At 44.8% G+C, this 27318-nt stretch overlaps 2 protein-coding genes across 3 annotated transcripts in view; both read left to right on the plus strand.

Moving 5' to 3' along the window:
* Positions 1 to 27318, plus strand: part of CNTNAP2 (contactin associated protein 2) — a 2322964-nt gene that overhangs the window by 1839985 nt on the left and 455661 nt on the right. The window lies entirely within an intron of this gene.
* The window catches only part of CUL1 (cullin 1), a 97326-nt gene that overhangs the window by 19097 nt on the left and 50911 nt on the right, over positions 1 to 27318 (plus strand). For both annotated transcript variants that reach the window (XM_032782094.2, XM_032782095.2), the window contains exons 2-4: positions 4590 to 4873; positions 24364 to 24538; positions 25672 to 25839. In XM_032782094.2, the coding sequence (XP_032637985.1) occupies positions 4734 to 4873; positions 24364 to 24538; positions 25672 to 25839 (483 nt within the window). In that variant the 5' untranslated portion in view covers positions 4590 to 4733. The remainder of the gene's footprint in view (positions 1 to 4589; positions 4874 to 24363; positions 24539 to 25671; positions 25840 to 27318) is intronic.

A 27318-nucleotide genomic window follows, 5' to 3' on the forward strand; every position in this document is an offset into this window, starting at 1 on the left:
GTCCACACATCTCAGCTTCCAGCATGGAACTGGTACACTGGTAATGATGATGAGTCTGAGGCCAATTATACCACCACTGGCTTGTGCTGACTGTGTGGGAAGGGGTCCAGGACAGTTCAAAATGCAATGAGTTGTGATCCACTGGAGTCCATAAATCAGGTCTGTGTTCTTTCTTTCATTGGGCTGAGCAGAAGGTACACTTTCTTTTGTTTTGCATCAAGAGGTACTGAGCCAGTGCGCACTCAGTGAGCCATTTGCCTACGCTGTCGTTCATTGAATAGCCCCATGTTGGATGGTGGCAGTTAAAATTGCCAAACTATGCAGGTGGGTGTTGTGATTTTGATAGGGTTGGTAAAGGTCACTGCTGATTGGGTAGCTTACACGTTATATATTGTCAGCTCACTGACTTGGATACCAATTGTGAAACTGTCATCTGTTGTTGGTAGTGCATTGGCTATGATTTTTAATTTTGGCCTGATATAGGTGGCCATTCTGTGTTCTGGATGGTTTTGGTAGGAGAGAAGGATGTATCCTGGTATTTTGAGATGTACCGAGCTGCCTTCTGCAATGTCTGTTTCTTGCAGCACCAGGACGTTGATTATGTTGTCCATCAGTAGCCTTGCGATGACATCAACCTTTTGAACAAGATAGGCCCTGGACATTCAGTGCGTTTGCATAGACAAATGAACTAGCCCAAAAGTCAATTAGTGTAGCTCTTGAAAAAGTTGATATTTTGACTGAGAAGTCAGTGAATAATTAATTATCAGTCTACAAAGTGGTGGCACTAGTTCATACACATAAATTAAAATGTACTTACCAGGGAAGACCACATAAAGGTTGCCACCATTGCTCCCTTGCTTCATGTAAAGTCGTGGCAAGAAACTGACAGAGAAACTTCACTAAATGTTTATTTTGTTTGTTCCACTATTTGAAAAAGATTCTTGTCAGGGGATACTTATTGAGCCAAGCTGAAGTTGTTGTGATAGAGGTCCATGGAAATGAATAGATAATGCTTCTAATGAAAACTGCTGTGTTGGCCTGAGGCTATGCCATAAATGCTAAAGTCAAAACTTGTATTGATGTCATTAATGGAGGATCATGCTCCTAAAGTGCAAATTCATTATCTTCGGTTACCCATTTTGAGCCATCAGGATCATAATTCCAGATAGTGTCTGATCAACCTTTTTTTTTTCCTTTTGTTTTTTTGTCTCTTGCTCATGTTAATCAAGGTTATGAGTTTACTTTGGCAGAATATTATGGAACTTTATCTATAGGACTCTTCTGCAGTTGTGTGTTAAGTTTTGGGTAGTGCAGCAGACTGTTCTGGATATATGCCACACAGAATGAGAGTGTTTCATTGCATTCTTGACATGTACCAAGGGATGCATTGGGAATTGCTTTACCACTTCATTAACATGAATAGGAGGTGTAGTCAGTGCTGGAGGGAAGGTATGGCTGGAATCTGGATTCTGTGTGCCAAAGCCACACAGCGAGTTAGTGGCTGAGCTAGGGTTATAACTCAGAAGTTCCTTGTTCCTAGTCTCAAACTTGGTCCAGCAGAGCATCCAGTCTTTTCAAGAAAGGACACTGACAGTTCAAGACTGATCTTCTACACATTGCTGATAACGGTGCTTACCAGTATGAGAAGCCCTATAGACTTCTAACTTTAGAAAACTGAGCCTTTAGTTTTAAACTGGCAGTGTGTTTTTTCTTGGAAAGGCAGCGTGTTCTGGTGGACTAAACACGGGACTGGAATTCAAGAATGTCAGATCTCTAATTCCAGCTCTGTCACTGCCTTGCTGAATTGTTGCTTTGGGCAAGTCACTATAAATCCCATACCTCAGTTTCCTTATCTGCAAAATGGGGCTGATACAGTGTACAGCACTGTGAAAATAAGTTCAGAAGTATTATAGATATTACTCTTTCCTCTATACTACGTAGTGGTTTTTCCTTGCCATGACTGATTCCAAGGGCTTGAAATCTAAGTGTAGATATCCAGAAAATCGTGCATGTACAACTGTATTTTTTTCTCTTTGGAGTCTTTATCATCATCATCACTTTATCTAAGAAAGAAGCTGAGTATAAGTAATTGGTGTGGACTTGTTCATATCCTCCAATTTAGATTTAAGTTTTTTTCATTCTTGTCATCAACATCTGTTGACTCTTTTTAAATCGGTTTCTGTACTCCTCCCCAGCGAGAGGAGTAGCGCTAAAATCAGTATTACCATATCGGACTAGGGTTAGTGTGGCCGCAAATCGATGGTATTGGCCTCCGGGTGGTATCTCAGAGTGCACCACTGTGACCGCTCTTGACAGCAATCTGAACTCGGATGCAGTGGCCAGGTAAACAGGAAAAGCCCCGTGAACTTTTGAATTTCATTCTGTTTGGCCAGGCTTGAGCTCTGATCAGCAGGAGCGATGCAGTCCCAAATCCAAAAAGAGCTCCAGCATGGACCATAACGGGAGTACTGGATCTGATCGCTGTATGGGGAGACAATCTGTTCTATCAGAGCTCCGTACAGAAAACGAAATGCCAAAGTGTTCGAAAAAATCTCCGGCTACACAGTCTGCATGACAAGTGTAACGGAAAGCCAAAGAATCAAATGGATGCTCGTGGAGGGGGGGGTACTGAGGACTCCAGCTATTCCACAGTCGACAGCAGTCTCCGAAAAATATTACATTCTTGCTGAGCTCCTAAGCCTGTAGGTTCAAACACCTTGTCCGGCGTGTTCAGGTATAGCTGACAATTTACTCCTCCCCCCACGTGAAAGAAAAGGGAAAGAATCGTTTCTGTGACTCTTCAGTGTCACCCTGTGTACGAATGCTGCTGGTAGACGCGATGCTGCAGCAGTGAAGAGCAGTATCCACTCCTCTCCCCTCCCCAGTGGCAGATGGTGCATAGGACTGCTAGCCGTCCTTGTCATCAGCCCGTGAGTGCACCTGGCTGGCCTCAGATGAGGCTGGCTGGGGCGCCTGGGTAAAATAGGAATGATCCCGGCATTCCCAGTAAGATGGTACAGAACGACTGGTAACCGTCCTCATCGTAGCAACTGGGGCTGAGCTATCAGCCCCCTCCCTTCTGTGTAAAAGAAGATTCTGTACTGCCTGGACTATCATAGCACCAGGATGCTGGGCTCCTCTCCCTGCACCGCTTAGTGTTCTGCCTGGCCTGTCAGAGGAGCGGGAGGCTGCTCCCCTCATTTTATCTCACTAACAGTCACTGTTTCTATTCCTGCATTCTTTTATAATCATCACACAAATGGGGGGGGGGGACACTGCCACGGCAGCCCAGGAAGGTTGGGAGGAGGAAGCAATGGGTGGGTTGTGCAGGGGCAACCCCCGTGATGGCATGCAGCTCGTCATTTTGCGGGATCTGACATGGAGCAGCTGTGCGTTCTGATACACTGGTTCTCTGTACACTTGCCCCATATTCTAGAGGACTGACTCTATTTTTGAACTATAAAGGAGGGATTGACTCAGGGAGTCATTCCCATTTGCCTTTGCGCCCCCGCCGACCCAGCCAGGCCCCATGATAGCAGCAGACAGTACAGAACGACAGGTAGCTATCATCTCATTGCCATTACAGGGTAACAGATGGTACAGAATGACTGATAACTGTCTCTGCTATCATGCAAAAGCAAGTGAATGCGCTGTGTAGTGCTGCAGTATCGCCTCTGTCAAGGTCATCAGGTATGACATGGTGACAATAAAAAAAAAAAAAAAAGTTGAACGGCTCCATGGTGCTGTGCTGCGTCTGCCAGGGCAATCCAGGGAAAAAGGGGCGCGAAATGATTGTCTTCCGTTGCTTTCCCAGAGGAAGGAATGAGTGATGCAGTTACCCAGAACACCTGCGACAATGATTTTTGCACCATCAGGCACTGGGATCTCAACCCAGAATTCCAAGGGGCGGGGGAGACTGCGGGAACTATGGGATAGCTACGGAATAGCTACCCACAGTGCAACGCTCCGGAAATCGACGCTAGCCTCGGACCATGGATGCACACCACCAAATTCATGTGCTTAGTGTGGCCGCGTGCACTCGACTTTATACAATCTGTTTTACCAAACCAGTTTATGTAAAATCGGAATAATCCCGAAGTGTATACGTACCCTTAGATATTTATAATTGAGGATTTGTTGTACATAAATTGTTGTCATTCTTGGTTTGGGTTTCAAATATGACACCCAAAATAGCCATCAAATGCATGACAGGTCATAAAAAGCAGCAAAAATATATGAAGTTCCTAAAACATGCACATCACTCAGAAATTTTTCATTATACTTTTACCTCACCTCTCTTTGTAACTGCCTTCTTTTTTGTGAATTTAGGCTGCAAGAGCTGGTGTATTTGCTTGTCATATTTGTTTGTAAAGCACCATGCAAGCTCAGGAATGTTTGAAAATAATAACCTCCTGATTAGCATGTTCTGTTAAAGAGTGGGTACTTTGGTGATATTATTAGCAGACAGCACTCTAAATATGTAATGTTCACTTTTGGATGACTTGATGGTATATCTTTTGTTCTAGCAGCTGATGAAATTAAATCTGATGTCAGTGAATGTTATTAACTAATTATTTTTTTTTTGGTAGGTTATCTTGCAAGGGGATATTCTTCATATGTAAAGAACATCTTTTTTAGTCACTGAATTTGGAATGTTACTTTACTTGTGAATCTGATGGAGGAATAGCCAGATCACAGACTTCTACTCTGGAAGACTTTACAGGAAATACAAGATGTCGTCGAATAGGAGTCAGAACCCACATGGACTTAAACAGATTGGTCTCGACCAGATATGGGATGACCTTAGAGCTGGAATTCAACAGGTTTATACCAGACAAAGTATGGCAAAATCCAGATATATGGAACTCTACACGTATCCTTATACTTGATAAATAAAAGTTGGTAAATATTTTACTGTCAATTAAGAACTAAAATCACCTTATAACTTAAAGTAAGTTTTTAAAACTTTTGATGTTTTATACTTTTTGTTTTTAAACTTCATTTTTGAAAATGGTTAGCCTTTCCTATTTCATTGTGACAAAAACAAGTAGACCAGTCACCTGTATAATAAAAATTATGACTGAATGTGTTTAGCTTGATAAACGCTTATCTTGAAAATATTTTTTTCAATAAATTATACTTAGCATTCCACTTGACATTTTAAAAATATTACTTTTACAAGACAGCAGACACTTAAAGGTGATTTTTAATAGATAATTTAATATTTACATGGTGCACTAAATATTACCATTCCTCATTAATGATCAGTACAGTGGAAACATTTTTTCCTTCTACCCTTTTCACTTTGACATTTTACTGCAAGGCTTTTTTGTAATGTTCAGTTATCTATTTCAGTAGTGGAAGAATTTTCTCTTGCAGTAGGGCTTTTCCAGCTATAGAGTTAGCATCTTTCTCTGCAAAATACTGGAGTCAGTTTCAAAGCTTTGAGTCTGGAATGACAAATAGCTCTGTGAATTTCTCTCTAGAATTTTGAAATTTTTTGGGCAGCTCCCAATCTAGTGATTGCTTTAATGTTTAGAAGGATTCTAAAACAGTGTGGTGTTTTTGTTTTCATGTTCATGTTGGCCTAATACTTGAAAGTTATATTCAAGGAAAATGTTCCTGCTCAGAGACTCTTCTGTTAGATCTGTTATTTATGGTGGAGAAAGGCAAAAAGCATCAGGAAGTATATGTCTCTTTCGAAATCTTCAGGCCTTTAAGGGAAGAACCCTTGAGACATACAGATGATTTTCACAAAGGTCTGGAAAATGCCCTTTCTGCTTGGCAACCACCAGTTCCCTCTTTTTACCCTCATAAGAACCTTGTATTTCTGCGGTAGGGCAGGTGCTTCATAACAAGAAAACACTGTCATGAAGTTTAGAGATAGAATAAAGAAAAATGTCATTTGGAAGTGAATGTGTTCTCAGCTAATTTTTAGTCTAATTCCATTACTCTCCTTGATGAATTAAAATGACCGTTTTAAATGGTTGGTAAGCAGACGGGCATGATAGCTCCCAATTCAGCTTTTTAAAATATTCTTGAAACTGTATTGGAGTTTCAGAAATTGTGTATCTGTCAAATTACTGTCCTATTTGTTGTATTCAGTGTTGTGAATAAATGGGAACTTAATTTCAAAACTTGAAGAAAGTTTGTGTAGGATGGATGGACTGAAGGCTGTGTAATATAAGCAGTTCTCTAGATTTCATAAGAGGGTAGGGTAATGTACAAATGTTCTTCAGATATACCCTCATAGAGTGCGCTCATAATAATCTTCTGAATTGTGACTTCAGATTCCAAATAAGTGAAAATAACCAATGTATTCTTCATTGGATTTTTACAGAGTGCTCTTTCAGTAATAGTTGGAAATGTGTTGAATTCTGGACCGAATGCTTCGGGATCTGTTCTTAGAATTTCGAGAGCAGAACAAATAGGTTAACTTTTTTTAGCCCCAGATCTAGATGGAGCAGGTGGTGTGTTGGTTGAATGAGAAAAATCGACAACATTTAAATGAGTCCTAGAAATATTATGAAAGTGGTATGCAGTAAAACTTTTGAGAACACTGAGATTCAACTGTATTCAGTTTCTAGTGTCTAAAAATCTCTTGAAATATATAGACTTGAGATCCTTCTTTTATAAACCTATTACTTGAATGGAAGGGAGAGAACCAATATTCTGGAAAGGCCTATCTGTGTTTTTACTCTTGGGTTTTTATTTTTCCAGAGCAAATGGAGTACAAGTCGTACAAAGTAAGTCATACTAGATCCAGATATATTTAAAAATACAGTTTGAGGATATTCTTTTCTCTCTTCTATATCTAGATGTCTGGAAATGCTAGGCGCCCACTATGTATTAGTGTTACTGCAGGTTAATGAAACAATCACATAAGATATCTGAGATTCTTGTAAATGCAAGATCTGAATAATACCTCAGATACCCTCTGAAGGGTAAAGATCCACTAAATTCAAATCTTAGTGCAAGTCACTTTTTAACTTCTTTTGTATTACCTTACCTTTTGCCATTTTAAGGCAATATCACACTGTAGAATGCAGAGATAAAGTTATTTATTACTACAGTAGCACTGGTTTGGTATGAAATGTTTTGAGAACAGCTTCAAGCTGTCCCACAGTTTTAAATTTTCATTGAGCAAATAAGCATTGTGGGAAAGCTGTATGTTTCAAATTAAAAATCCGCCCAGCCGAGCCTGGTCTTCTCTGCCCCCAGCCTACCGCTCTCTCTGATGGGGGCAGGGGGCAGAAGCAAGCTTGGTGCTGCCGGCTGCTGCTGTAGGGCAGGCTCCACCGGCAGCCAAGCTTCCCCCTCCCCCGCCTCTTCCCCCAGTGTGCTGCGTCGTGCCCCACCTCCTCTCCCTCCCTGCTGCCAATGGTCCTTGTGAGGGAGGGGAGAAGAGGAGCCCCAGCGCCCTCGATGCTCAGACTGGGAAGGAGGTGGAGAAGAGGGAGGAGCAGGGCCTTGAGGAAGGGGGAATGGAATCAGGGCATATCCCTCCAGCCCCCTGCCACGAGCCGCTCAGGTAGGGGGCTGGGAGCACCCCTGTGATCCCAGCCCACTGCACCCCCCCAGGACCCGAGCCCTCTGCCCTGACTCCTGCACTCCCCACCCCTCATGCTCTGACTCCTGCACCCCCCTCACATGCCCCCAGCCCTCTGCCTTGACTCCTGCACATCCTGCCCTGACTCTTGCGCCACCCCCCTCACATCCACGCCCCCCACCCTGAGGACCAAACGGGAGCTCCTGCACCTCCCCCACATTCCCACCTGCATTCCTTGCACCAGATGGGAGCGCCCCAGGTAGGCGCTCCACACCCAAACCTCCTGCCCCAACCCTGAGCCCTGTCCCTCATTCCAGCTCCTAGCCAGACCCTGCACCCTAACTCCCAGCCTTCTCCTTCACTCCCAGCCCTGTGCTCAGTGCACCCCCAACCCTCAGCTCAGTGCAGAGAGAGGGGAAGAGAATGGGCCAGAACCAGGGAGAAGGTAGCTACCCACTCTATGTGAACAGGGCCGGGACCCCAGACCGGCAGTGGGCTGAGTGGGGTCTGGGATCCCGGCCACCGGCCCCGCTCACTCCACTGCCAGCCTGGGGTTCTGGCTGCTGACCCCTTGCCAGCCTGGGGTTCTGGCTGCTGACCCCTTGCCAGCCTGGGGTTCTGGCTGCTGACCCCACTCAGGTCGCTGCTGGCCTAGGTGAATGGAACCCCAGGCCAACAGCAGGCTGAGCAGGCCTGCGGCGTAAGATCAGCATTTTAATTTAATTTTAAATGAAGCTTCTTAAACATTTTGAAAACCTTGTTTACTTTACATACAACAGTAGTTTAGTTATATAGACTTAGAGACCTTCTAAAAAATGTTAAAATGTATTAACGGCACGCAAAACCTTAAATTAAAGTGAATAAATGAAGACTTGGCCACCACTTCTGAAAGGTTGCAGACCCCTGTCCTAGGAGCTATGTGGCTAAAACACCACTGCCAGCAAAAATGAAAAGTAATTCAGGATTATTCATTAGAACAAAGTACTCAAAGGAACATCAGAATTCACACCTGAAGCTGCCTTATTTTTCCATTAATCGGGAAAATCCAGTGTGTGCTCCCTTTTTATCCAGCTACCCAACCATGATATAAGTAATGACACAAGATGGATCTGCAGAGATTTTTTTTCTTTTTTTCTTTCAGAAAGCACTAAAGTTTTTTTTAGAATATCTGCCGTTACCATTTGTCTAAATTCAGATGGCAGTTCCAAAATGATAGGTTTTGGCGATACAATTCTGCTATGTAGTGAAGAGCGTTTGGCTGCCATATGCATAAATAGTACACTTAAGTTTCTAGATCAACATTATCATCCTGAGTGATCAGTGTCAGCTTCTAGGCAGAAGACATGTAGACAGCAACAGTGTGATCTAGTATTCATATACTTAAAAAGATGAGATTTATGTTGTGTTTATAACGTGTTCAGCTGATTAGAGGGAAAATAAAATTCCTCTTTGAGTAGTGTCCCTGAGGGTGCTCCACAGCATGTGCCCAAGAGCCCCTTTGAGCCCTTGATCACAGATTTTTTTTCTACTAACAGTGCCCTGTGCCTCTTTGTGTCGGACACAGAGCCTATATAGGGATGCGTGGGCAAACTGCCCTAGTTCCTTCTCTGCTGTTTCGGCCTGAGACACCTCTAGCTGCCCACCTTGAGCATGCTTTGGCTAGTTCGTATTCTTGTTATGGTGGTTTAAGATTAGTTAGTTGCTAGTAGTACTGAGATAGTAGGGTTTTGAGGTGGGGTTTTCTCTCCTCTCTCTCTTTCTCGTTGGGGAGCATTGTCTTTCTGGCAGGGTATGCCTGGCTTGCCAGGCATCAAAGGTTGCCATTCCTGTCGAGAAACTATGCTTGTGTGTGATGGCCAATCTAAGTGAGTCTGTGGACTGGGGAGTCCCATGTCTCCTAGAAGTGCGATTTCTGCCTTGCCCTCAAATTGGAGGTGCAAAAGAATAGGGAGACTAATCTGAGACTGTTAATGTTGGTGTGCTTACTTTAACCAGCATCTGACTTAAGTCACGATCCTTGCCGCCATCCCTTACATTTGTCTCTGGACTGATCAGGCTCTCCTTCCACCTTGGTGCAGGCTTCTCCTAAGAAGGAGAGGTCACTGGAGGCTTCTGAGAATGCTTCCTGAAAGAGGAGTATGGATTCTCATCTGAAGGAGCCTGCTCTGAAAAACCCCAATTCCCCTGAAAAATCTGTGGTCTCCAAAGCTTCGACCTCTTGGCTCAGTACTGTTGAGTCAAAGGATTTCTCCGGTACAGGCAGAGATGGAAAGCCCCCGAACTTGAGGGAGAGACATGGCTCTGAAAGGGCTTCGGTATGCTCTGCTAGGAACAAAGAGGGCAAGCATAAGCACCCCAGTCCAGTACTGTGAGGCTCAGTCCCACCGTCTGTATCTACCCATTCGCCACTTTAGGTACCAAGGAAGCAACAGCGCCAGATTCCATTAGTGCCTACATTATGCCCACCATAATGGTATTGTCAGTATCAGCTACTGCGTCCTCAGCTACCGCATCGGGACTGATTCCCTACTCAGTATCGCAAAAGTTTAGCTACACAAGAGACCAGTGTTTAATGGATGAGTCAGTATCCCTGCTCCTCATGGGTACCGAGTGTCTTCTGGTACTGAGAGCTTGGTCTCCAGACTGCTACCTTCCCAAAGTACTGCAGGGACTCTCCACCTTTTTGTATATGGGCTCCTTCATTGGATGTTGTGAAGGAGGATGAAGGGACCTTCCAGTTGGCCTTTTCTATTTCAGTCCCACATTCCCCGACATATCCTGTCAGGAACCCATTCTTTGACAGTCATAGGGAAGATAGCAGCCATCATCAAAAGTGGAACCAACCCTGTATGCCATCCTCACTCCCATATGCCACATTTCCCCCTCTCAGTGGCCATACTGGGATCCCTGGACTGCTTACTGACAGCAATTCTCCAGACCACCACCATCTCAAAGGGACATTAGGGTTGTTCAGTCCTTTCCCTCTCACAGCAGGAGATGTTTGAGGAACAGGAGGCCAGGCCACCCCTAAAACATTCATTCTTCCTCATCTCCAGATGATGCAGTTATGCTTCCTCTACCTCTGTGACCGACAGTTTTTTGGCAATTTCAAGATCTCATGTTAGAGGGTAGCTGACACTCACGTTCCACTCAGAAAGGTCAGGGATTCACAGTGCAAGCCATTGGATATTCTACAGTCAGCAAAATCCTCCAGGGTGGCATTGCCCATGAACAAGGTGCTCCTGGATCCAGCTAAGGCTGTGTGGCAAACACCTGCTAAACACCTATTCAACCAATGTGTAAAAAGGCAGATAGAAATTATGATGATCTCCCCCCCTAAGGAATCTGATGTGTTGTTCTCGGACCCTCCACCTAACTCTCTAGAAATGGATGCGGTAAATGACAGGGCACGCAACATTTCTCAGGTCTGTTTCTCATGACAAGGACAAAAGAGACTGGGTCTGTTTGGACAGAAGTCCTGTTCATCCTTAACTGCAAGAGTGCTGTTAGTGCACTATCAGGCTGTTATGGTCAAATACAATTTCATAAACTGCAGCATTGCTTAAACATACTGGTGTCTGAGATATGTAGGGCTTCTATGTGGGCTTTTTTGAAACATCTTCAGTTCTGGACTCAGTTCCGAAGCTCCCTCCCTCTGCAAAAACTGCTCAGAAGTCACCTGAAGTGGAGCACCCATAGGGACACTACTTGAAGAAAAAGAAGTGATTACTTTATCTTGTGCAGTAAATTCAGTTCTTTGAGATGTACGTCCCTTCGCGTGCTCCACTACTCACCCTCCTTCCCCTCTGGTTTGGACTGTTTTTTTGTGTAGATGTTCAGGTGGAGAAGGAACTGAGGGCAGTTCATCTGTGCAACCCTGTTTGACTCTGGTCTGGAATGAGGAGGCATAGGGTGCGTGTGTGGGCCAAACAGGCACTGCTAGTATGAAAATCTCCTATCAAGGGTTTGAGATGCATGCACATCTGAAGTGGAGCACCCATATCTTGATCTGCTGTTACTGCACAATATGAGTAACCTCTTTTTGTGTTCATTCTCTCCACCCTGTTTATCTGACTTGATCTATCTGTAAGTCACTTTCAATGTCAGATCAGCACTGTCTCTGCCAACAAAGAAGAAATATTCTTACTGGCTAATTTATTGTCTCCAAGGAAACATGTCCGTTAATCCGCACCCTGCCTAAAGAAGTGGCCAAACAAAAAATAGATGGATAAAACTTTCAAAAGCATCCAAGTCCTGTTTTCAAGTTGACTTCCAAAATAGAGAGCTAATACACTGCCATAATTACTACACCATATACAGTAGTAGTAATAAGTATTATTTTGCTAACCTCTCTATTCTGTCTGCTCCAGACGCAGGATGAAAAGCATGAATGACTGTCAATAAATTGTCTGATGAATAGAAATAGCAAAAGTTTTAAAATATTGCATTTCTTTTTGGAGTTCCACCATAAGTGTGCATTTTACTTTGGGTAAAAACATTCGTATGTTTTCTTTTCTTCAAAATTGTGAGTCTTCAATTTCTGCATACTCTGCCATAAATCTTGTGGAATAGCCTCACAATCTTCCATTTCCCTGCAGCACTTTCCCATCTTCGTTTGTAAAACGTAATCTGATGATCCTTGTTCTCAAGGAACTGTCTAATCCGCTTATTCTTAAACCAGTCAGAGCAATCATATTGTATGGTTCTAATTTTTTTAACAAAATCTGGCTACTTTATATCTTTAAAATCTATACTGTTTAAACACTTCAAAAGCTATGCATTTGTAATAAATCACAATTCTGCTCATTCAGGTAGAACATGTTTTAGCCTTTTTCATTTGTTCTGGGGCGAGATGGGAAGTGCACAATCTGTAAAATATTCTATCAGGTAAGTGCCATTTGTGTTGATACTGGCATTTAAAAAACTCATATCCTTTAGTTTAAAAAGCAAACAAACGGAAAAACAAGCTATCCATCTCATAAGAACATCCAAAACATTTGGTTAGTCAGTATTCCATGAAATTAATTTCTGTGTGAAATATACATTAAAGGGAGCTGTCCAAATTTAGGATGATCTGAAATTTGCATAAGCATTGTTCCAATAAGCCTGATACTCCAAAAGCTGTTTGTTATACTAAATTGTTCTGATTAACAATTCACTAATTACTTTTAACAAGGATTTCCCAGGTATTCCATTTTAATATTTAAATTTTGGAGCATTACTAAAAATCTTGTTTTGTTATACCTCATTCTTCTTCAAGTGCTTGCTCACATCCATTCCAATTAAGGGTGCGTGCGCTGCGTGCATGTTCGTCGGAAGATTTTTACCCTAGCAACATCCGGCGGGTCGGCTGGGCGCCCCCTGGCGTGGCGCTGCTATGGCATCGAATATATACCCCTGCCGACCCGTCCGCTCCTCAGTTCCTTCTTACCGCCCGTATTGGTCGTTGGAAGAGTGGAGCGCAGCTTAGCTGATCTCCACTAACTAGCATTTCACTCGTTCTAATACTTATTGTGTATATAGTTTAGTTTTATAGTTCTAGTTAATATTTTTAATACCTTTTTGTAAACGTAGTTAGTGTATATAATTCAGAGGATCGGGGATAAGCCCCTTCCCATCACCCTGTGTCCAGGCCCATGCCTGGCTCACCGGGTTTCAAACCGTGTCCGGCCTGCTGCCGGCCAATGCCGACAGGAGACCCTCACGACTCTTGTCTCAAGTGCCTGAGGGAATCCCATCTTGCAGACAAGTGCCGGATCTGCAAGTCGTTTAAACCGCAGACAAAAAAGGAACGGGACTTTTGCCTTAAGCAGCTCCTAATGGAGGCAGCCCTCACTCCTCCGCCTTTGGCACTGGGTGCCGCACAGTCCGCACCGGGGAGAAGTGCCTCATTGGCACCGGAGAGCGCTTGCACCGCAAAGACATCTCGGCACCAACCGTCACCGGCCCAGAAACCAGCCCGGCACCTCACCCTCTCCCCGCGTACCAAAAAGCTCAAAGCTCCTGCAGCTCCACTATCTGCACCGCAGTCTGAGCAGCAGTCTAAACCGAGCCGCCTGGCACCAGCAACTGCCGCGGCACCGGCAATCTCGGCACCGTTGATTCCGGCCGCACAAGAGCGGTCGAGTCCGGTGCATGACAGCTCCCTGGCACATGCCTCGGTAGAGCTTATCGTTCCCACTACACCAGAAACTTTTTCGACGGCGAGGGAGCTAATTGCCTTAACGGAGCCCACCCTGCCTCAACCCTTGGCACCGCCGGTGCGGGTTATTCAATCAACAGGGAAGCCTGCCATAGTCAGGCCATCCTCCATCGACGCTGCAGGCAGGCAGCATTCAAGATCGAGGTCTCGCCAGCATTCTCGATCTCGTCACCGGTCCTGGTCTAGGCGCTGCTCGCAGTCCCACTACCGATCTCCTTCTTGGTACTGGTCGTACTCCCGGCACTGCTCAAGATCCCGGTCACCGGACCGATACTCCAGATACTGGTCCAGCTCCTGGCACCGCTCACACCGCAGCCGCTCTCATCATAGAGCTTCACGATCCCGGTCGACCTCCTGGCATCACGCCGGTCGCAGGTCCCGGTCTCCCTCTCAGCACCGGTACGACTCCTGGTACCGCTCTCCGGTGCGGCATGAAGTACGGTACCCTGGACACGGCTCCTCCTCACATGGTATCTTCTCCACCATGGCCATTGCGGCACCCATCTGAGTCTTTGCACGGTGATAGCGCCGCCTACGGGGATTCAGAGACGCACAGCCGTGTTCCCCGTGAGGCTCAAGGTCCGGACCAAGCTCCTCCTCAGTGGTCCTTCTGGATGCCTTGGGCATATCACCAGGCCCAAGGCGAACCCACGGTACCATCATGTTCCGTCCCGTTGGAACATCGTGCACCGGAGGCCACTGTTAGCCGCCCCCCTCCAGTGAGTACAGAAGAATCTCCTCCGGCGCCGGACCCCCAGCGGTTCCCGGACCCTGACATACCTCCTGACCAGGAATCTCTACATGAACCAGTCGTACCAGGTCTGTCGTCGTCCTCATCACCAGACAAGGCAGTAGCCGGTACTTCCTCATCGGGTCCGCCTCCATTGACCTCCGAGCTCACCAGGACCTTCTGAGGTGAGTCGCCCTAAAAATCAGTCTCCAGGTGGAGGAGGTCCCGGAGGTTGAAGATCCAGTCATAGACATACTGTCGGCGGATGCGCCAACTCGTGTGGCTTTGTCATTCATCTGTTCTATCCAAGCCAAAGTGGACACCATTTGCAATCTCCGGCGTCTATCCCTCCCACGGCCAGAGGCGTGGAAAGAAAGTACATGGTACTCTCTAAAGGATACGAATACTTATATACCCATCTTCCTCCGTGCTCTCTGGTAGTTCAATCTGTGAATGAGCGAGAGCGCCATGGCCAGCAAGCCTCTGCCCCTAAATCTCGGGAGGCTAGATGGATGGACCTGTTGGGACGTAAAGTCTACTCTGCCGGGGGCCTCCAACTTAGGGTGGCTAACCAACAGGCCCTGCTAAGCAGATATAATTATAATATCTGGCAGTCGATGGGTAAGTTCGCTGAACTGGTCCCACAGGACTCCCGCCAGGAATTTCAGGCCCTTCTGGAGGAAGGGAAGAAAGTGGCACGGACTTCCCTGCAGGCCTCACTCGACGCTGCTGATTCGGCGGCCAGAACCATGGCCTCGGGAATCACGATGAGGAGGATCTCGTGGCTGCAAGTATCAGGCCTACCTCCTGAACTGCAACACACCATCCAGGACCTCTCGTTTGATGGCCAGAGCCTTTTCTCTCAGAAAACGGACCCTAGACTCCAGAGTCTCAAGGATAATCGCGTGATTATGCGTTCCCTCGGGATGCATAGCCCGCAAACCCAACGAAGATCCTTCCGTAGCCAGCCTCAGCGCCCTTACCCCCCACCCAGGCCACGACAAGACTTTTTGGCAGAAGGCGTGGTTGTGGGAACCGCAGATGGCAATCGGGTTCCCAAGAGGACCACAATAATGGTCCTGCCAAACCATCAGCGGGACTCAAACCGAACTTTTGAAGGTGCGCCTGAGAGCAGAGCACCAGTCCTTCCCCAGGATCCTCTTCAGTTTTCCAACCACCTTTCCTCCTTCCTCCCTGCTTGGGCCCAATTAACCTCAGATCGTTGGGTCCTACGCACGGTGGAATTTGGATATCACATCCAATTTATTTCGCCCCCTCCCTCTCATCCTCCCTCCCTGTCCCTCTTCAGAGACCCTTCTCACGAGCAATTCCTCTGGCAAGAGGTTCGTACGCTCCTTTCCATCGGAGCTATAGAGGAGGTACCGGAGAAATTAAGGGGCAAGGGATTTTATTCCCGATATTTCCTAATCCCCAAGGCAAAAGGAGGTCTCCGACCCATCCTGGACCTTCGCGGACTCAACATGTTTTTGAAAAAGTTGGAAGTTCCGCATAGTATCCCTGGGGACCATCATCCCATCCTTGGATCCCGGAGACTCGTACGCTGCTCTCGACATGAAGGACGCATATTTTCACATCGCATTTACTCGCCGCACAGACGGTACCTACGGTTTATGGTGCACCACCAACATTTTCAAATTGCGGTCTTTCCGTTTGGCCTCTCTACCGCCCCGCGTGTGTTTACAAAGTGCATGGCTGTAGTAGCTGCCTTCCTCCGTCGTCGGCGAATACATATCTTCCCTTAACTAGACGACTGGCTTATTCACGGGACCTCCGAGGCCCAAGTCACCAGGCACGTTGCCATCATCACAGACCTATTCAAGCGGCTGGGCCTGATGATCAATCTAGAGAAGTCTACTCTAGTGCCCACTCAAAGAATAGAATTCATTGGGGCCATTCTAGACTCCAAACTCGCAACAGCCTGTCTGCCACGGCCCCGGTTTCAGGCACTAATTTCGGTTATAAAAAGCCTTCAAACTTTCCCAACGACCTCGGTGCGCACCTGCCTCAGCCTCCTCGGTCACATGGGCGCATGCACTTTTGTAACCAAGCACTTCAAACTACGCCTGCATCCCCTTCAAACCTGGCTCGCCTCAGTTTATCGCCCAGGCAGAGATGCCATAGATATGGTGGTCACCATTCCTCAGAGCATCTTGGGCTCCCTCAACTGGTGGCTAACACCTTCCCTGGTGTGTGCAGGAATGCCGTTCCATCCAAGGCAGCCCTCAGGATCCCTAACGATGGACGCGTCGTCTCTTGGCTGGGGGGCGCACCTAGGCCATTGTCGGACGCAAGGCCTCTGGTCATCTCAAGAGCTAGCGTTGCACATAAACATCCAGGATCTAAGAGCAGTCCGCCTGGCCTGCCAGATGTTCCAACAACATCTGCAAGGTCTTTGTGTTTTAGTGCTTACAGACAACACAACGGCCATGCACTACATAAACAAGCAGGGAGGGACTCGATCCTCCCCCCTTTGTCAGGAGGCGATCCAACTGTGGGAATTTTGCATAGCCCACTCGATAGACCTTGTAGCATCGTTCCTCCTGGGGGTCCGGAACACCCTGGCAGACCACCTTAGCAGATCTTTTCGGTCTCACGAGTGGTCCCTTCGCCCGAACGTTCTACATTCCATTTTCCAGAAGTGGGGCTTTCCCCACATAGATCTCTTCGCTTCCCGCAACAACAGGAAGTGTCAGAGGTTCTGCTCCTTCCAAGGTCTTGCCCCGGGCTCAATGTCAGACGCCTTCCTAATCTCTTGGAAGAACCACCTGCTTTATGCCTTTCCACCCTTCCCACTGGTGCACAGGGTTCTCTTAAAGTTTTGCAGGGACAGAGTTCGCCTGATCCTGATCGCCCTTGCGTGGCCCCGGGAACACTGCTACACCACGTTGCTGGACCACTCGATAGCCAACCCAATCCCCCTGCCCCTTCATCAGGATCTGATCACGCAGGACCACGGCAGCAATGCTATAATAGTTCTTGAGGTCCTTTGAGGCCTCAAGAAAGGACTACAAATGCACCCCTATTTAGATGATTGGCTGGTGAGAGGCCATCAGCAGGTTGTGCTTCTTTTTGGAGAGCCAGGAGTTGGATCACTAGCAGAGAAAAGATCTTCTTCTATGGTATTCTATGATTCCTATCTCTCTCAACACTTGGTCCTCCTGGAAGCCTAGTTGGATAGTGAACACAGCAGAGTCAACACAGGGCAGGCTTACAGTGTTGGGATCAGTCCTTCTGTGACCTCAGCATCTGTATAGGATTGCTTATAGGTGTTTATCCATAGCAGTGAGCTTGGAGGTGGTCCTTGGGGCCTAATTACCAATAAGAGCAAAAGAGATTGCTGTTTCAGTGTGGAATTGGTATCAAAGGACTATATTGATGATTCTCCAGCTGCTGGCCCTATAGTGGAGGCTGGATCACAGGAACCTGGCGGGGGGGCAGCCTCCCAGTGGTCAGTTCTGAATACAAAAATTGAACCTGTTGGGATGATATATAGCAAAGGGACCACAAAGAGGTAGTAGTTAATTGACCACCTCAAAATGAATGCAAAACTCACTCGCCTCTCCATTGTACACAATCTTGTCATCAAGCCCTTCTGGGTGCTGTCGGACAATGCAACCAGCGTTTATAGGCAAGGAATCATAGGAAGTAAAGGGACAAACTCCCACATGCGGCTGTTCATCCTGGGTTGAAAACCACTTGGTCCAGGGTCATGGGAACTCAACCACAAGGTGTCTGCAGTACACTAGAGTTGGGGAGCTGCAGATTATCGTTAAGATCAATAGGAAGACAGAGGGTTATTTCAGCGCATTCAGGGATCCAATCTTTGGGGGAATAGATGCTCTGTTACTCAAGTGGAACTTTAAACTGCTATATCTGTTCTTATTCTGGCACATAGAGGGCAACAAGAGCATCATTTTTCACACAACTCAGTCGGCCTGTGGAACTCCTTCCCAAAGGATGTTGTGAAAGCCAAGACTATTAACAGGATTCAAAAAAGAGCTAAGTTCATGGAGGATAGGTCTATCAATAGCTGACATTGCCCACTGTCAGAAGACAGAATACTGGCTAGATGGGCCTTTGGTCTCACCCAGTATGGCTGTTCTTATCATTTGCCCTGGGGCAGGGAGGGCCCCACCCCCTTCCCCTGACTTTTCATAGGTCTGTATTCTCTATTGTGTCTTCCACTCTGCCACCTTCTACCTCCCACCTTTCAGGATATAAAATAATCACATATCATAATCTACTTGCTGGCACAACTTGCTCACAAACATGTACTACTCCATTCCAGCCAACCCACTCCCCATTTTTCTGAAAGAACACCCCTGATGAGGAAGTTCTCCAAAAGAAAGCCATGCCCACAAGAAACTTCATTCTGAACTCACCAGATTTGCTGTGAGTACCCTAGCTTCCTGGACCTAGTGAAACCTCAATTCCATCTCCTAGTGGCAGAAGTACAGTCTGTTCACTTCAGGCTTGCAGCGTGGCTGTTGATAGGGCAAGTTTAGAGAGAAGCCTTTTTTGATAAGGTCCTTTCAACCTTGATTAATTCATTTGGTTTTAGTATGCAAGAATTAGGAAAGTATTCATTATATAATGTGAAAATGGAGGTTTGATGCTATGCTGTATTACGTTCTAAATATTGTGGAATTTTTACTGAATGGTTGGGGCATAGGAATGAGTGCCAGTTCATTGAAACTTAACTTTGCTGCAGTTGCAGCCTTTCAATACCATGTAGACCAGCAGTCTCCAACCAGTTTCTCACAAGATCACTTTTTGAACTTAAGATCAACCCAGGATCTATCTTGCTCCTTCCCTGAGGCCCCACTCCACTCTCCACTCCCTCTGTCCCTCGTTCGCCCCCGCACTCACTTTCACTGGGCTGGGGTAGGGGCTTGGCTGGGGAGGTTCGGAGGGGTGCAGGCTCTGGGCTGGGACCAAGGGGTTCAGAGTGTGGGAGGGGGCTAGGGGCAGGGCATTGAGGTGCAGGAGTGTGGGGTGCAAGCTCTGGGAGGGAGCTTGAGTGCAGGAGAGGGCCCCAGACTGGTGCAGGGTGTTGGGATGCAGGAGAGGGGGAGGGGTGTGGGCTCTGGGGGGAATTTGAGTGCAGGAGGGGGCTGGGGTTGGGGGTGGGATGGGGTGCAGGGTCTATGCAGGAGTGGGTGCGAAGTGCAGGCTCTGGCCGGGCGGCACTTACCATAGGTGGCTCCCAGTCGGCAGTGCAGAGGAGCTCAGGCAGGCTGCCTGCCTACCATGGCCCCATGCTGCTCCCGGAAGCGGCTGGCTGCTGGCACGTCTCTATGGCCCCTGGGGAGGAAAGAGGGTCACCAGGTCTCCGTGTACTGCCTTCACCTGCCCCCACAGCTCCCATTGGCTGGTTGCCAGTCAGTGGGAGCTGTGAGGACGGTGCTGGGCGCGGGGGCAGTGTGCGGAGGCACCTCATCCTCCGCCTTCCTCCAGGGGCCACAGAGATGTGCCAGCAGCCAGCCGCTTCTGGGAGTGGTGTGGGGCCACGATAGGCAGGCAGCCTACCTGAGCCCCTGCACTGCCGGACTTTTAGTGGCCCGGAGATCGTGATCAACTTGCCAAGACTCCAGGATTGATGGGTTGGTGACCACTGATGTAGACCATACAACTTTTGGGAACATCTCCAGTTATATTAAGATGTTTGCTAAACTGGGCCCAAAGGCCTGTCCTCAAACCACCCATTTTTTCTTTAAAGTACATTTGGATCGGAATGCCCTACTAAATCATTGTTTAAGCTATCAGGAGGGACATCACCATTATATTTATCCCTCAGACTCTTGTTTTTGCTTGCCATAGGTTTGGCTGTGCTAATTGGAGAACATTATGCCCTACCTTGGAGTTGCCTCCGGGCAACGCTGTGGTCAAAACAGTGCCACACTTCTTACTAGTAGTGCCCTTGCACGAGAATCAGAGCATAGCGCTGTCCTTTTTTTGTCCTAACCTAAGTACAAATAGTGAGGGAAGTTCAGCATCTTAGAAAAACAATGTTTTTGCGGGGGAGAGGCCATAAGAAAGAGATAACAGCAGCTAGTTAGCCTTGTGTAATCAAACACAACAACTTCTTTCCCACTATGAAATAAGTCTCTCTAATGAAGTTCTAGGAACCATTCAAGGTCTACTGAATGAGAGAGCTGGCCTCTCTGAGGACAGAGGAAGCGGATGTATTTGCTGGTAATCTATGAAGTTGCTACTTGCACATAACCTACACCTTTCGAAGCATCACGGGGTTGGCATCCAGGTTTCAGTGAGTGCAGTGTTCAAAAGGAGCCTCTGCAGGCTGTTGAGATGCTAATCCTATGGCAAATGGAATGCTGTTTTGCAAGGACCTAAGAATCTTGACTAGCATGTAGGAGGTTTAAAAAAAAAAGATGTGTGCCATACCTGATCCTTTTTTTTCCTTTGAGATTCTCTTTGCCAATCCAGACTCCCTATTCAAATTAGCATCATTTTTTATACATTTCAAATTAAAGAAATCTCTAGTTAATATCTTACCATAGAACTTCTTTTGATTAGTCAGCAGAACATATACTTCTTTTTTTATATCCCCAGAAGTGGAAAAAGATGTATGTGCTCTCTCCGTTTTTTGACAAAAGAATCATAGCCAGATAGAGATTGGGATCTCTAAAAGAAAATTATGTAGGGAAATACTCCGTTGATGATGCACACATTTTAAATGTTGTAGTACAGCACTTCTCCCAACTACGTTGCATCTCTCCGATTCCAGCTATGGGGACTGTATGCTTGTTGTTGCAGTTGCTGGAGGAAATGCTAAATGGGCATGGTTCAACCAAAACAGAATGGCTAGTGTGAACACAATGTACCATTAAAAGTTACAATTCCATTGGACTACTGTAAATTGCAGTGATACCATTCTCTATACAAAGCTGAAAAGGAAAAGCCAGCTGTGAACTGGGTCTGTTTTGCTGAATGCCATAAACTAAGAAAATGCATTTTATTTGTGTCCCATGAACTCAAAGTATTTTATTATGGAAAATGAAACTTATTTACAGCTAATTGCAGCATAATAATGAGTGATGGGTAACATAGTAAATAATGAGAATTTAAGTAAAAATGTGATTGAAGGAAAGAGATTAACTGTACTAATCTGTATCAGCTCTCTCACATGATCATCTCTATAGAAGCCAAGTTTAAGCATATCATCCAAGTGGATTCTAGAGTTTAAACCTAGAAGGGATCACTAGATCCTTCAGTCTGACCTCCTGTAAATCACAGACCATTAAAGTTTACCCATTTATTCTTGTAATGAGCCCAATAATTTTATGACTAAAGCATAAGTGGGAGAGGATTCTATACCAGGCTTACTTGGAAAACTGACTATATAGTGTTCGGCTGACAGTGTAACGTTATATTACAGATAATACTATTAATCACATCTTAAATAGAGATCCTTGAATTGAGTTACAGATCAGTAAGATCCCAGAACTTTTGGATAAACTACGTTGAAGGGCAGCATAATCTTTTCTAGAAAGAAATAGTTCTGATCTTATACCTTCATGAACTGATAGTGTCCAGGAAATCAAAGACTAGTGCAGGGAATGAAGCTGCCATCACTTTAGCACTAATCCAATTTTTTATGTTGATTTTTTAAGGATTTTTATAGGAAATCCTGTTTGGCACTGAGGTAGGGGTAACGCATGGGAATAAACACGTGGCATACATTTTCAAAAAGGGTAAAATTTAAGCGAAGAGGATTGTATTCTTGGGGTATCAGTAGATTACTTTTTAAACATGCGAGTGGGGGTGCAGAAGAAAATGAGAAAATAAACTGGAGGGAAACAGGGTGGTCATAATAACCTTGAGCCTTTGTGTTTGCTGAAGTGTCAAATACTTTCTTGATTAAGCTGAGAACTAGTTCTAAGAATCTGCGTGACTTAATATTAAGAGAGCCGTACATGTTAAAAAAAAAATGTGGATGGCAGTATTTGTTATCTTTCAGAGATTCTGATTGTGATTAAAGTTTGATGTTACAAATCTATCCATAGTGACTCTGGTGCACAATGTATGCTGGGTTATCTAATTCTATTGATATTTAATTTTGCTCACCAATTTCCTTTTATTGTGCTAGCCTTTCTAGAGGGAGGGTTAAAAATCAAAACACAAGCATACTCTCAGCAAAATTAGCTTTGAGGTGTGCTTGTTTTTTATCGAAGAACCCTGGCCTAGTGGGAAAAGCATAGACCTGGAGTGGTGGTCTTACAAATTAAAAATAAAGACTATTAGATCATCTAATCCATTTCCCAGTCACAGGAAAGCAATTTTGTAAAGGACACTTCCTAGTTTTGTCTCATCTAGTTTGATATGTCCCGAGCAATGAGATTTCCACGGATTCCTTGGGAAGACTTAAAAATTAGAATTTCTCCTGGGAATGTGGCATTCAGAACTAAATGCAGTTTTCTATATCTGGTCAAACTAAAGGTTTAGTGGAATTATTACCACACTGCTCCATGACTTGATGACTGTTTGCAGCCAAAATTGCTTTGCCTTTTATTTAATCACATCACATTGTGTACTTTGCTGTCCATTAGTGATACTGGGTCTCTTTCTACATAACTGCTTCCCATATTACTCCTTCCCCCTGTGTGTGTGCGCATGCTCACTTGTTTGTTTTTCCTCAGCTTGTATTAGCTTCAGGGCTGGCTCCAGACACCCGCAGAGCAAGTAGGTGCTAAGGGCAGCACGTATGGCTCTTCGGCAGCAATTCGGCAGCGGGTCCCTCAGTCCTTCTCGGAGGGAAGGACCTGCTGCTGAAGAATCAAGCAGTGGCAGTAGAAGTGCTGATCATGGCTTTGCTTTTTTATTTGCTTTTTTCCCCCCACCACTTGGGGAAGCAAAAACGCTGGAGCTGGCAGTGATTAGCTTGCATTCTTCAAAAATTAATCATATTTATTTTCAGCCCACATTTCTGGTCCCTTTCTTTGTTCAGAGTAGTGCTTAAATTCCTTCCAGTTCAGGAACAAGTGAAATTCACCTCTGTGCAGCAGGCCAGCACAATGCCTGTGCATCCATTTAAAGTTTAAATGGAGTTTAACTGGCGCAGAAGCCTTGTGCGTCATTTTCACTTTATCAGCAAATTAGTGTGGTTTACTTCATCTTCCAGTTTATTAATAAAGATGTTAACTAAGACTGGTCCTAACATCAATCCCTGCAGTACTTTCCTAAATCCCTCTGTGCATTTAGGTAAACTTATTACCTTTTGTTCAGTCTTTTAGACGGTTTTAATTGAACGTGACAATATTCCTACTCAAACCAGTGTGAATATTTCTGTGAAGACTTTGAGACTATTATAAATACTTTACTACAATAAACATGTATCCACTGTGTTTCTGCCTTTATTCATTCATTTTGTAATTCTAGCAAAAAGTGAAGGCAGTCAGATTAATCTTGAAAGATTTCTTTACGTAAGCTTGTGATCTCTTTTCCTGCTATCACCCTCTAAATGTGTTTCATGAGGTTTCTTCTCTTAGTATTGTTTTCTTTGATTATTTTGCTGGGAACAGAAACTAAATTAACAAGAAAACAATTGCCAGGATAACTTTTGACTTTTTGTTAATTGTTACTACATTAATTCAGTCAGAAATGTGTTGTTCTGTTTTCAGTTCCAGTACAAACTGAGATGCTTTGGACAAATAACTTAATCTCTTTCCTTCACTTTTCCCGTTTGTAACATGCGGATACTACTTACTGACACCACACGTAATCCTTGCAAGCAGGCTAAATCATTGTTTATAAACTCTTTGAGATGTTCAAATGGAATTCCTAGAATTTGCATAGAATATTTGTCATACACACATAGATATTCCTTAACTTTTCTATCAGTCATGTTTATAACTACTGTACTAGCGTACACCAGTCTAATCAAGCACGAGGAGCGGGAGTACCTCCTTCTAAATCTAAAAAAGGCCAGACACCTGGAGGAGCTCAGTTTGTTGGCTTAGAACTGTACAAACGACTTAAAGAATTTCTGAAGAACTACTTGACAAATCTCCTTAAGGTAAGGCGGCAGCATGTCAACTCAATGAATAATTACATTAAACTCATGTGAATTGGAGTCAAAATAGTACAGTAAAACTAAAAATATCTAAAGCCTTTGCAAGTAAAACTGTCGAGTGATCAAATTTTTAGAAAATCGTGACATTTAATATCTTAATTGGTTCATTGACCTTTTGACTTTTTACCTTGTACACAAGTCAGTCACTGTGAAATAAACACAACTTCTCGCACTGTGTAACTTTTTAAATTGCTGTGCGTGTAGCTGAATTTTGTTTAGCTAATAGCTAACCTCAATATTAACCCTACTGCAAAAAGAAAAAGGGCAGCTTGTTGGTCTAGCCGGGAAAGATATTTTATCTTCTCCTGTATCCTGTAACATTTTTCTTACATCCCAGACTTCCATCCCAGACTTCAATGCTGCAGTAAGAGCTAGGTGTGATGCCTTATCTCTGCCCAGGTAGCAACTTTAACTGCTGCTATGTGCGGGGGTGCCAAGGAGAGAGTGACAGTATTCACTCTTGATTCTTGGGCAGCAGCTATACTAAGGGCATGTCTTCACTACTGGCCAGATCGGCGGGCAGCGATTGGTCCATCAGGGATCGATTTATCGCGTCTAGTCTAGATGTGATGAATCAATCCCCGAGCACTCTCCCGTCTACTCCTGTACTCCAGCTCGGTGAGAGGCACAGGCAGAGTCGACTCACCGTAGTGAAGACACTGCGGTAAGTAGATCTAAGTATGTCAGCGTAGGTGAAGTTGTGTAACTTGGATCAATTCTCCCCCAAGTGTAGACAAGGCCTTAGAAATTTAGCACGTGACCTTTACACTGTTGCAGGACAGGGGTAGTAATGGTGGAGGCTGTAGAGTAGATGGGGCTCAAGCGTTTTTACTAGATATCTAACCCATAACTCTTAACATTTTGCCAGGCTGCTATCAAGGTAAGAATGGATTTAGTAATACTTTGTTTCCTATATGCAGCCATACCTGTTGCTATAGTAGAAATCTTACTGGAAGCAGCAGCACATGTCATGGGTTTTGATTTACAGTAGATGATTACTTTTGTCTCTGCATAGCATTATATTGTATATTAAAAAATAAGCAGTCTACAGTATTAATGGATTTTCCCTGTTTCAGGATGGTGAAGACTTGATGGATGAGAGTGTGCTGAAATTTTACACTCAACAGTGGGAAGATTATAGGTTTTCAAGCAAAGTTCTAAATGGGATTTGTGCCTACCTCAATCGACATTGGGTTCGTCGTGAGTGTGATGAAGGTCGTAAAGGAATATACGAAATCTACTCAGTAAGCATTTTAAACAGCATTCTCTTTAAGTATTTTATTGGTTTTAACTTTTAATTAAAACATTCTGATAGAAATATAAATATATCCCTGCTGTGTTCCTAGCCTATTGCACCAGGCATCTGCTTTCTCTTCACAGAAACTCTTTAAAACTGACTTTGTATGAGGCTCACCAGTATTTGGCAGATTTGAAATCTTGTATGGTACCTTTTTTCCTTCTCCATGTCTAGACAAGCTAAATCATATTTTATAAAACCTCCAAAATTCACTTCCTTACTCTTCCTGCCTCCAAAATGTTGTTCTGTGTTCTGGTGGGGACAGTCATCAGTATTGTTGGTAATTTTTTTCTCTGGACATACCTCTTTCATACAATTTAATATGCTGCTGCAAAAATTATCATTTAATGCTATTTTAATCATATTTTCCTCTTCTCTCCTTTCACTTAATTTTCATCTTCCACGAAAATTGAATTTTTTTCTCTTTGAAAACTATTTGTGATAGCATCCTGATCAGCTCTCCTTTTATTTCCCTATCTAATGGGCTGTTTTCCATCTAAACCTTTCCTGATTGTGTATTCTTCTAACTTCTGTCTGTGCATGTTCTGGGGAGCAATCCAGTCGACTGAAGGGTTGTCACTTCCTGCCCTATAACCCTGAGTGCCTCAAAATGCTATGCTGCTGTAGCTCTGTTGTCTGGATGCTTCCAGCCAACATATAAGCATGCACTGAGTGTCTCTGTGTTAAGCGGTTCTGATTCCAGCAGCCTTCTTATTATACCACTGCCATGTTCTAGATGACCCTAAAACCCTCTAGTCCCAGATTTCCCAAAATCGTGGGCTCTGCGATATCCAGCCCTCTCCTAGACCGTTCTTTTGTGCCTTTAAAGATACAATACCCAGCAGCTTGCCACATTAACTAGAGTTAATATTCATTTAAATGAAACACAGCAGTGGGTTGACTTAGATTAAAAGTAAAACAAGCTTATCAACAAAAGGAGACTGGATTTTAAGTGAGTCAAGTAAAAAAGGATAGAGTTAGAAATGGTTACAAGAAAATAACAGTGAAAAACACTTTCTAAGGGCTAAGATTTAACAAAACCAAGCTACAGCCTTTGTTCATGGTAGTTTCCTTACCAATCTACCTTCCTGTAGGATGGCTGGCCACTCCCTGGGTCAGGATTTCCCCCAGAGTGCTTGATTCTTTTGTTGTCTTAGGTGAAACATAACTTGGGGTTCTTTGACCCTCTTTTTTTATAGTCTAGTGCATCTTTGAAATGGATTCTCCTCTCCCCTCCAGTAAGTTAATTCAAGGTGTGAAGAAAGGGATGTGGAATCTCGTGATAAAGAAAGGTTTCATGCTCGTTTCTTCCCCCATTGATGTTTGCTAAAATGCAAATTGATCTGTTCTGCAATTTTCTACCCCTGCTGTAATGTTGAGTGAATATATCCTCCCCTTGTTGGCTTGATGGTCCTGTTTACCTTCT

Source organism: Chelonoidis abingdonii, chromosome 2, assembly GCF_003597395.2.
Source record: "Chelonoidis abingdonii isolate Lonesome George chromosome 2, CheloAbing_2.0, whole genome shotgun sequence".
Classification (NCBI taxonomy): Eukaryota; Metazoa; Chordata; order Testudines; family Testudinidae; genus Chelonoidis; species Chelonoidis abingdonii.